Source organism: Alligator sinensis, unplaced genomic scaffold, assembly GCF_000455745.1.
Source record: "Alligator sinensis unplaced genomic scaffold, ASM45574v1 scaffold1023_1, whole genome shotgun sequence".
NCBI lineage: Eukaryota > Metazoa > Chordata > Crocodylia > Alligatoridae > Alligator > Alligator sinensis.
Window position 1 is genome coordinate 669,396 of NW_005842373.1, and position 11,532 is coordinate 680,927.

Sequence of the window (11,532 nt, forward strand, 5' to 3'; positions counted from 1 at the left end):
GTTATGGGTGGCATTATTCTGAGGGAGTTCACAATACAAACAGGCAAATTCAGTGTTTTGGGTACTCATAAAGGAGTCATTACTAGAATTGGTCTGATAACTACTGAACTGGGTGTGTGCAGACATGGGTTGATTAGCATTTGGAGCAGTGATTTCCCATCATACAGTGTTCCCCTGCTTCTCTGGTTCCAGAGTTCAGTGAGGTCCTTGCTTTGGAATCTCTGTTCTCCATTCCGAGTGCTAATGAAGGTGCATTCCTGTCCCATCTCCCATGCAAATGAGTTGTCATCCATTTCCATCTCCGATGTAAATGAGACCAGGGGAGTTGCTTCACTCCTATCACCCTTATCTGGAGGGATTTAGGTGCATCTCCCACTGCATCTTCATTGTCTTTTGTAAGTCCTTCCTCTCATCAGTTCTTGTTCAGGTACAGGTGGTGGGGGAGGAGGGGAGGGTGAGTCCTTTGTGAGTCAGACAGGCTGCATACTGTGCTAGGTTTCCCCAAAAACACAGAGCTCACAGGTATTCTGGCTGTTCCTAATCAACATGTTCTCCTGTAGATGCTTCAAAATAGATTCCTTGAGGATATGCTCCATGATCTTTCTAGATATTGAGGTTAGACTGACTGGTATATAACTATCTAGCTCCTCCTTCTTCTCTTTCTTAAAGATGGTCACTATGTTGCTCTTTTCCATTTATCTGGAGCTTCAGCCAACCTCCACAAGTTATCAAAGATGATAACCAATAGATCTGAAATTACCTCAGCCAATTCTTTGAGTACTTTAGGGTGGATGTTTTCTGGTCCTGGTGATTTGACAACATAGGCTGCCTATACACATGCTGGTTTGTGTTCTAATTAGAATGTGTCAAAGCAGACATGATTAATTGAGTCTGTTCTGTGTTCTAATTAGAACACTCCAGCATGGCCTCACCATCACATGCATAAGCCCCCCAGGTTTAAAAATGTCTGCTGGGGTGCTTTGTCTAAACTTTGTCAATTGAGATTTAAAGTGTCCCACAAATATTTTTAAATGTGTAGGAGCTTAATACACATGCCAGTGAGCCATTTTTAATTATAGTAGATCTCTGGTAACCACCGTAATTAAAATGTTCCCATTCTCTCCTTTCTGAGCATGTGTATAGGCAGCCAAGAGTTTTAAGACACTGGGAAGTTTAGAACTGAGCTGGAGTATCCAGAAAAAATAAAAAAAATACAACCAAAGTAGTTTAGCACAACATGTTTTTAGTTTCCAGATTTTGTTTCATTTTTATTGTTGCATATTTGACATATATTGACATATATTTATAGATTTTACATTATATGCCAAGTGGCTTAAATAATGGGGCTAGAATAGTTTAAGAAAGTTGTTTAAAATTTGCAGTCTCTCATTTTATGTGGCACTTCACTGGGTTCCATTCTTATTTATTCATTGTTTGAATTATCCTGTTGTTAAGACGAAGTATTATTCTTTATGATTTCTTTCTTTTTCATAGATTCATAGATTCATAGATGTTAGGGTCGGAAGGGACCTTAATAGATCATCGAGTCTGACCCCCTGCATAAGCAGGAAAGAGTGCTGGGTCTAGATGACCCCAGCTAGATACTCATCTAACCTCCTCTTGAAGACCCCCAGGGTAGGGGAGAGCACCACCTCCCTTGGGAGCCCGTTCCAGACCCTGGCCACTAACTGTGAAGAAGTTCTTCCTGATGTCCAATCTAACTCTGCTCTCTGCTAGCTTGTGGCCATTATTTCTTGTAACCCCCGGGGGCGCCTTGGTGAATAAATACTCACCAATTCCCTTCTGTGCCCCCGTGATGAACTTATAGGCAGCCACAAGGTCACCTCTCAACCTTCTCTTGCGGAGGCTGAATAGATCCATTTTCTCTAGTCTCTCCTTGTAAGGCTTGGTCTGTAGGCCCTTAACCATACGAGTGGCCCTTCTCTGAACCCTCTCCAGGTTATCCGCATCCCTCTCGAAGTGCGGAGCCCAGAATTGCACGCAGTACTCCAACTGCGGTCTGACCAGCACCCGATAGAGGGGAAGTATCACCTCCTTGGACCTATTCGTCATGCATCTGCTGATACACGATAAAGTGCCATTGGCTTTTCTGATGGCTTCGTCACACTGCCGACTCATGTTCATCTTGGAGTCCATTAGGAAAGCTCGATATTTGACGAGCTTTCAAATATTCCCACCAGTGGCTCTGATATTGCAGACCACTATCCCTTCCTGTTTATTCTCATGGGCATCAATGGTACTGCTAGGAATGACCCTAAACATATCAGAAGAGACTGTGAGACTCTTGGCAGGAGGATAAGAGGGTTTTGGGGCACAGGTTGTGTTCACATTGATCCTCCCCATCAAAGGCAAAGTTCCAGACTGGGACAGTCACATCATGGAAATAAACATGTGGCTTAAAAAGTGGTGTTGATGTGAAGGGCTTGGATTTTTCAACAATGGGTTGATATTCCTGGGATGAGAATTGCTGTCCAGAGATGGAATCTGTCTGATGAAGATTAGAAAGGACATCTTTGGACATCATCCACATGACCTGGATAAGAGGGCTTCAAATTAGGTCCCATGAACTATGGGCTGGACACAGTGCATTCTGAAAAATACTGAAAAATGAGGACCAAGAAGGGCTACTGAAGCAAGCCTGGGAACCACAATATGACAAAAAAAAAAAAAGCAAAAAGAAACCCAGTTTGTGGGAGATCTGAGGGGCCAGGAAGAAGCCAGAGGGTTTCGGCTCAGTGAGGTGGCTGCTGGGTTGCAAGGGAGAGCATTGGGAGTGCTAGCAGTGGTCCTTGTCCATAGTATGGCAGGAGCTACCCCCTTTCTCCCCCCATTCATTTTTTTCTATAAGTGTGTTATTGTCTCAGCTTCATAAAGTATTCTGTGGAAGGGCTTGGATAATGGCTGACCTGTGGTATGGTACTTAGTGTGCTGTGCCTGGGCAGTTAGTGGAAAACCCTCTCTGGGTGAGAGAGATCTAGATCCCAGGACTCTACCTTCCCAGACAAGTGCTCAAGCCCCCCGGTTATTTAGGGGAGAACATAGGAAATCATTCACCCAACCACTCACTCATAACTTGTTGCTCCCTGTCTGTGCTTGATGATATAATCATTCATACGTGTCCAGGGAGAGAATTCCAAAAGTGCCCAAATCTCTCACAGATGGATAAAAACTCATCATAGAATAATAGAAAATTAGGGTTGGAAGGGACCTCAGGAGGTCATCTAGTCCAACCCCCTGCTCCAAGCAGGAACATCCCCAGCTAGATGATTCTAGCCAAGACTTTGATAAGCTGGGCCTTAAAAACCTCCAAGGATGGAGAGTCCATCACCTCTCTGGGTAACCCATTCCAGTCCTTCACCACCCTTGTTGTGACAAAGTTTTTCCTAATGTTGAACCTAAACTTCCCTTGCTGCAACTTGAGACCATTGCTTCTTGTTCTGTCATCTGTCACCACTGAGAAAAGTCTAGCTTCATCCTCTTTAGAACCACCCTTCAGATAGTTAAAGGTTGCTATCAAATCCCTTCTCAGTCTTCTTTTCTGTGGACTAAATAAATCCAGTTCCCTCAGCCTCTCCTCAGAAATCATGTGCCCCAGCCCCCTAACCATTTTTGTTGTCTTCTGCTGTACTCTCTCCAACTTGTCCACATCCTTTCTATAGTGGGAGGGTCATAACTGGACACAAAACCCCAGATGTGGCCTCATTAGTGCAGAACAGAGCAGAATAATTACTTCCCTTGATTTGCTGGCAACACCCCTACTAATGCAGCCCAGTATGCTGTTAGCCTTTTTGGGAACAAAGGCAAAATGCTGACTTATATCCATCTAATTGTCTACTGTGACCAGCAGCTCATTTTCTGCAGAGCTGCTGCTTAGCTAGTCAGTCCCCAGGCCCTGGTAGGGCACGGCCATCATTGAGCATGTGGAGGGCTCAGCAGGCCCAGGCCTGGCACAGGGCCAAAGCTGGGCTAAGGATTAGGGGTGAGTGGCAGGTAGCCCCTGTAAGCCTGCAGCGCACATGGTGATTGGCAGAGCGGTGGCCCACTGAGAGGCCATAATAGCATGGAGCCAAGAGTTGGCTCGCCTTCACAGTTGACGAGTGGACTGGGGTGTAGGAGGGGCAGAGCCCCAGGATCACCCACATTGACCCCATGAGTATTACCATCCCCAGGCTGGGATAGAGACACCACTGAACACTTCCTTTTAGTAATGGACCCATCAAGACGTGGCAGAAGAGGCAGGGGCCTGGCCCAGGGCGTGGGGGAATACTCACAGCACCAACAGAGGGCGTCACACCTAGCATAAGGTTCAAGGTGATCCAGGGAATATATTTGCATTGTGGCACAAAGGCAGGACTAAACATGATATCTTTTTTGACTAGAACTAGAACCATGCTATGAGCTCTAAATGGACTCCCAGCACTGCCAAACTAAATAGGTCAGGCATGTCACATTGTAGATACTATATTTACTTTAAAAAAAACCTCTGATGCAGCTGATATCTATACATAGCCATTCACATGGAAGACAAGTGTCCTCAGCACATAAACTGCTTTACAAAAAATATTAAAACTATAAGCTTCTAGTATATAATAGTTGGTTGGAAAAAGTACCTTGTCTGCTCCTCATTTCTTCATACTCATAGTAAGTCATTCCTTTCTCAATATTTCTGTAATATATAAAATGTTCATATTTTTATATTCTTAATCTGATAATAACAATCATTACCTATTTATCTGGTTTCACAATGATAGAAAAATACATTGGAGACTGATGCTATATCATTTTGCACCCTTTTGGTTAAACTGAACTATATACTATAACTATATTAGACTGATCCTCAAACAGAAGACTCAAGATGAAGATGAAATATGTCTTGGCTATAATATAAAATTGTGTGTGGGACAAAAAAATCTATCTAATAAAAAATATGCTGCATTAAACTATTGATTTCCAATCTAAACCTGTCAGTGAAACTGCAGAAAATAAGGTTAACTATTGTGGTTGCTGGTAAGGAAGACAATGCTCACCTCTTATTATTTCTATATATAGAGAAAAATGGTTAATTTTAAAAGATGGACTGACAAATGGGAAGAGTTGCTGATTTAGATAGGAACCCTAATCTGTTTTATTTTCTTTCACTCAAAGATGGGAGTCCTTGCTGTGCTTGTTCTACCTTTACTTCTTTTTGGGATCAGTGGAATTATTTATATTTATCGAGCAGTCATTCAATTAATGTCAAAATCAGCTGTGAAAAACAAAGTGGTTGTGATTACTGATGCCATCTCTGGATTGGGCAAGGGTAAGTTAGCTGTTTTTTTCCCCTCACAGAATATAGGGAGTAAAAAAATAATTTCTTCAAGCATAGGCTGAAGACAAGTGAACAAGCATACATTTGTTACCTTTTATAGAATGCTAACCTACATGAACCAGAAAGAAAGGGATATACAGTAATTAGAAGTAAATACTGTTATTTTACAATGTACATCTTTTATTGTCACTCACAGGAAATACAGCTGATTTATAAGGGAAACATTTTTATTTATTTATTTATCTCAAAGGAAAAAGAAGTTCCAGATGAAAATGAAAATGGAGTTATTTTTAGTGTGCAGTTACTGTGAGATTTTGTTACATGTACAGTTGCTATTGGGTGCCAGCAAGTCAGTATAAATAGATGTCATAAATTACATGATCTGTAATATTCTAGAGTTTTCAGGTTTTGACCCTGAAAATGCTGTTTTGGTTTAAGGCCAATGAAGTCCCACTGACTTCAACAGGACAACATTGGCAAAACTGGGACCTAATGAAACACTAGGCATCTTTTACTTGGAGAAAAGGCAATTAGGGAGAGAGATAATTTTTCAATCTGAAAGGCTTCTATAAAGAGGAGGGAGAATAACTTTTCTTCCCTGCTGTAAATGTCAGGATGCAAGGCAATGGTTTTAAATTGTACCAAAGTACCAGTAGGTTGGCATTAGATACCAGAAAAAATGTTCCTACTGGGCACATCCACACAAGTATGCAAGTGCTTTTGAGGTATTGCAAAATGCACTCTGCACACTTTTGTTTCTCCATGCTACATATTTGCAGTCTGGAGCCAAATTTAGACACTGGGAAATCCTGGTGTAAAAAAAAAAGTGTGCTGAAAAAAAGAACACGATGCACATGGCAGCAGTGTGTGCTGCCTGAAACTGGAGACTGGCTGGCCAGAGACACATTCCAGCTGCTAGCCAGGCTCTGAGTGCCCAAATTGCTGGCACTGCAGCCCTAGAAGGCTCCCAGTATCCCAGGTAAAGCTGCTGGTGCCAGCCCAGTTGCTGGCTCCAGCCTCCCGTACTCCACCCGGGGCAATTTTCTCCATGCCAGAGCTCATGTGCCACTGCTATTTGTCCCTGGGAAAACACATGTGCATGTTTGTCTGGATGTACCCACTGGGCGTGTCCAGACGAGCATGCATGTGCCTGTTACGGGGTCTCAAATCAATTTCAGATGCCACAAGAGGCACACTAAGAACAAAAAAAAGTTCCCCACGCTGCATATTTTCAGAGCGGGCTCTAAATTTGATACATGGATTTCTAGGTATTAAAAAAAATCCCACCTGGAAGAAAAGCAGCACAGGGCATGGTTCCGCAGTGTGCCCCGAGGCAAGTGAAGCCTGGGTCCTCAAGAGATGCTCTGTCCAGAGTGTCTCTATGGTGCTCCTGCTGCCCCAGCATGCTGTATTAGTGTGCAGGGCAAACAGGAGCAGAGCAAGGCTGTGGTGTGACCCAGTCCCAGGTGCTGTCCCAGGTAAGCACTGGGACTGGGGGTCAGGGGCTGTGTGGTTTCTAGTGGGGTTTGTGGGTGTGAGGTGTGTGTGTGTGGGGGGGGTGGGCAGTGGCAGGGGTCTATCGGGGTATGTGGGGTGTGTGTGGGGATTTGCAGAGGGGGGCTGCCACATGGTCTCCCCCCCTGCAGCTCACAGCCCCTTGTGCTGGCAGCAGCAGCCAGCCAGGCCATCAGGGTGGTCATGGCCCACTGTAGGCACTGCCCCACAGTTGTGCATTGCTGCCTCACCCTCATGGAGAATGGGCCCAGCCTGACCTGACCCAGCCTGGCCCAGCCTGCCCCACTAGCATGCACCTTTGAACAGGAGATTTGCAGTTTGGTGAGGAAACCCAGGTATCAAATTTAGAGCTCACGCTGAAAATATGCAGCATGGGGAACATTTTTTCATTCTTAGCATGCCTCTTACTGCAACAGGCATGTGTGTGCTCATCTGGATGCATCCACTGTGTCCAGGGAAGTTGGGGAATTTCCTTCATTGCCAGTTTGCAAACGAAGGCTGGGTAAGCACTGGTAAGAGATGGTTTATGAGTGGTATTCCTACAGAGGGTTGGACCAGATCACCTTTGAGCTTCCTCCCAACCCTATGACTCCATGGCTCAGCTTTGCAATGGCACAGGTACATCTCCCATGCATGATGCAGTGGACAGTAAGCATTACAGGTTATACTCATGCAGTACTTCAGTTTCCTTTTCAACTGCTTAGTTATTATTATTCTACCTCTTGACTTCATAGCAGCTTTAAAAATACAGGTAACCTCTTAAAATTTCTTTTATATACATCACACCCAAGTTCAGAAGGAATGAGCCATTTTCTGCTCATCTGAGAATAGGGGAGCTTCTGCCTTTCACTCATTCATTCCCATATCACATACAAAGCAGGGAACATGCCTTCCAAATGACAATTTTATTATCAAGAACACACTGACATTTTTTGGTTTGTTTTTTTTTAAAATTGATTTAGGCTTGTTTCCAAAAAAAGTCTTTACACTGTTTTCTTTTCTTTTTTCTCACACAAGGGAAGAAAGTTTGAAATTGAATGGTCTTCAGGGAAGTTTTCTTATCTGTGTGGTGAAAAAGGAAATCAATTTTTAATGTTGTCATCATGAGAGAGGGAGTGGAATTGAGGACAACATTACCTTACCCCTGATCTTACTAGTATCCAGCATTTTGGATTTGTGTCTGCATTTCCATGAAGCCCTGAAACAAAATAGCATATGTGACCACATATTTGACAGGTATTCAGAAAGTTTGTCATGAACCCCAGCCAAAACCATATTTGACAGATATTCACAGAACTCTCCTTTAGAAAGTTTGTCATGCACCTCAGGCAAAACCAGTGGAGCACACAACCCAATCAAACAACCCTGCCCCCACAGATTGTCCCTGCCCCTACTACCATCCTTGCTCCTCAAGTGACTTCATCAAATCCCATGTCACAAAATCCTGACCTGCCTTTTGCAATGTAGAGAGAGATAAGAATAACACACTATTGCTGGCATTTATTTGTAATTGTATTCACGCTAGTCACTAATAAAGAACACAGGATGTGTTTACAAGTGCACCAGGCTGCACAGTTGTTACTGTGAGGTCATTTCATAGTTGCTTAAGCAACTATAAAATGACTGCACAGCAACTGCTGCTACTGTGCAGTCCCAGTGCTGCACAAGTCATTTCTGATGCTACGGTGCAGTAGCAATGAGCTATGGTGCAGTAACATCAGCATCACAGTTTGTGCTCACTGATGCTACATCATTGTAGGAATGAGCATCTTGTGTAGATGCTCCCACTGTTATCTATACAGTTCAGAACATGGTGCAGTAGGCAGTGGGACAGTAGGCAGAACACCAGTGTGCAGGCAACCCTCCTTGAGGATGCCTGCCTGGCCCTTGACCTGCTCAAGCTGGTCTGCCAGCCTCCACTACATGAGCCATCTTTAGAACTCACTCTAATCTCTAATACTTGGAGATTTGCTTTATTTAAGCAGGGGGTTTTATTTCACTTGTAAAATTTTGTTAGCAGTCACTTTGACACATCTGGATATTCCAGGTGAATGTCCAATTCTTCTGTTATACAGCAAAACCAGAGAAAAACCAATACAGATCTTAATGGTTAAGTTCAGTGAACTTTTCTGTGGTTATGCTGTTGAAAATACTGTCCTTTGCATTAATTATATGCTTGACACTTTCATTGAAGTGACATGGATAATACTTGCTGGGTGTGTCTACATGTGCATTAGATCTGGGAGCAGTTTACTTGCAAGTAAACTACTCATGAGTAAATGCTCCTGGGCAGGCATTTACATGTGCAAGGAAGCAGGAACAGATTTGCTGCTAGGAAGCAAACTGCTCCTGTTTCCTGGAGTCCTGGATTGGGCCCCTGCTGCCACCAGGGGGAGTGCTAAGCTCCTCCTTGGTGCTAGCCCAGGGGCTGGCAGGGAGCACCAGGGTTGGGACATTGCTCCATGCCATGGGTGACTGGTACCTCCTGATTGGGGGGGGGGGGCACTTGCCCCCCCCAGTGGCCAGTCAGTGACTGGGGGGTGTCCTCCCATGGCTGATTACACCGACCCAGAAGTGCCAGTGGTGCACCTGGAAGGGCCAGGGGCATGCCAAGAAGGGCCAATGGTGCTTCTCCTGGCACGCCCACTCCCTGGCCAGTGCTCTTGGAGGGGGCACTAGGGCTCCTGCCTGTCTCCCTGTCCATCATCTAAGCAGAGAATGCTGGCTGTCAGGGGGTGCACCTGCACTGCCATGCACCCACTATGTGTTGCCACTGCTCCCTGCCCTGGGGGGCTGCTTGCTGCAGGGGCAGGGACAATGCTTCCTGCCCCAGCAGCAGGGAGCTCCTGGCTCTGGCTCTCCATTGGGGCAGGGGGCTTGGAAAGAATTACAGGGGAGGGCAGGTCCCAGTCCCCTGCCCCATCCACTGGTAGAGAGCTAGCAGAAAGCCTCTGACTGGGGGGAGGGGGGGGGCGGATTTCCTCACCCAGTCAGGGGCTTGCTACTAGCTTCTCCACCAGTTGATGGGATAGGAGGCTGGGACCTGCCCCACCCCTGCAGCTGTTTCCAAGCCCCACACCTTGATCACCGAATTTGGGCATGTGGCTGGGACCTGCCTCTGACTGGGACAGTTTCCAGCCCCTGCTCTGTGATCATGGGGTGGGAGCTGGAGAGCCCATTCCCCACTGAGTTCATGGTCATGGAGCTGGGTGGGGAAGTGGCTCCCTAGGCCCCAACAGCTCCATGGTTGTGGGCCCAGCGCTGGGAGGTAAGGGTCTCCCAGTGCTGCCCCATGACTGTGGACCAGGTGCTGGGAGATAAAGATCTCCCAGTCCCCCGCTGTCTGATCACAATGGCAAAATGACAGGTGGCTGCCCTGAAAAACCAGTACTGTGTTAGAAAACACAAATAATGGAATCCCAACTCAGAGGTAACACAGGACAATATATTCAGTTTTTACCATTGCCACAATAAGCTTCACCCTGGATGTGAGCCACTAATGGACTCAGGGGGGTGCATCTACATGTGGAAATGCTCTGAGGTGCGTTTACTCTGGACTAATTTATTCTAGAGTGAAACCACCCCAGGCAGGTGTCCACATATACAGAGAAGCAGGAGCAGATTTTCTCCTCTTGGCAGCAGTCTGCTCCTGCCTTTGCTGACCCGGTACGAGCCCCCTGCAGCAGCCAGGGGGAGTTCTAGTGTTCCTAGCAGGGAGCACAGAGCCAGGAGACAGCTGTCTTCTGGCAGGGGCTGGGAGATTATGTCCTGCCCCCGGGAGTTGCCCGCTGCTTGGGCCAGATTCATCACTGGAGTCCAGGCAAGGACAATGTCCTCCTGCCCTGGCATCAGGGAGCTTCTGGCCCCAGCTCCCTGATTAGGGGCAGAGGGCTTGGCAAGAGCTGTAGGGAAGGGGCAGGTCTGAGCCCCCTGCCCCTATCTACCAGTGGACAGTTCCAAGCCACCCCAGGCTGCATGGGGAAGTCTGCATGTACAGCCCAGAGCTGGCTGGGGACTGCCCAAAACAGGAAAAAATTTGCTCCCAGGTGGCCATCTACACGTGCTGTACTGCACTAATTACTCCCGAGTAAATTTGCTACTTGTATTTACAGGTAGCAAATTTACTTGAGATTAGAGCAAGTTACTGTGCAGTGGGCACATCTACACATGCATTTGATCCAGGATCAGTTTACTTGAGAGTAAACACTTCTGGGCAGGTGTCTACCCATGCAGAGACTTGGCAGCAGATTTGCTGCTCTTAGCACCATACTTCCTGAAGCCCTGGAATGGTCCCCTTCTGCCACTGGGGAAGCTCCAGAATCCATCTGCAGCTGCCAGCAGCCAGCACTCTCTTGAAAAGCCAGGCCCACTCTCTGCTCCCTGGACAACCACTCCCTGGCTAGAAGCAGCATGCAGAGCACAGGGATAGCATGCTGCAGCTCTCTCCTCACCAGCTCTGCATCCCTGCACTATGGCCTCTTCCCCTGGCAGTGACAAGCAATGCCCCAGGCTCCTGCTGGCCACTGCTCTGGCCCTGCTGGCTCATTGAACTGACTGCTGGCTGACCAATGGATGCCTGTGCCTTCCTGGCTCCCCCATGCACAGTGACTGCCTGCCCAACCACACAATGCCATCCCAGGGTCACCACCACTGTGCAGCTGCTGCCTGGATCCTGTCCTGCTGGCCAA

General features: G+C 46.5%; 1 protein-coding gene across 1 annotated transcript in view; it reads left to right on the forward strand.

The window, feature by feature from the left end:
• Positions 1 to 4,533: 4,533 nt before the first annotated feature.
• The window catches only part of DHRS7C (dehydrogenase/reductase 7C), a 46,758-nt gene continuing 39,759 nt past the window's right edge, over positions 4,534 to 11,532 (forward strand). Inside the window, exons 1-2 of the mRNA XM_006029346.2 lie at positions 4,534 to 4,662; positions 5,167 to 5,320. Of these exons, the coding sequence (XP_006029408.1) occupies positions 5,167 to 5,320 (154 nt within the window). The 5' untranslated portion in view covers positions 4,534 to 4,662. The remainder of the gene's footprint in view (positions 4,663 to 5,166; positions 5,321 to 11,532) is intronic.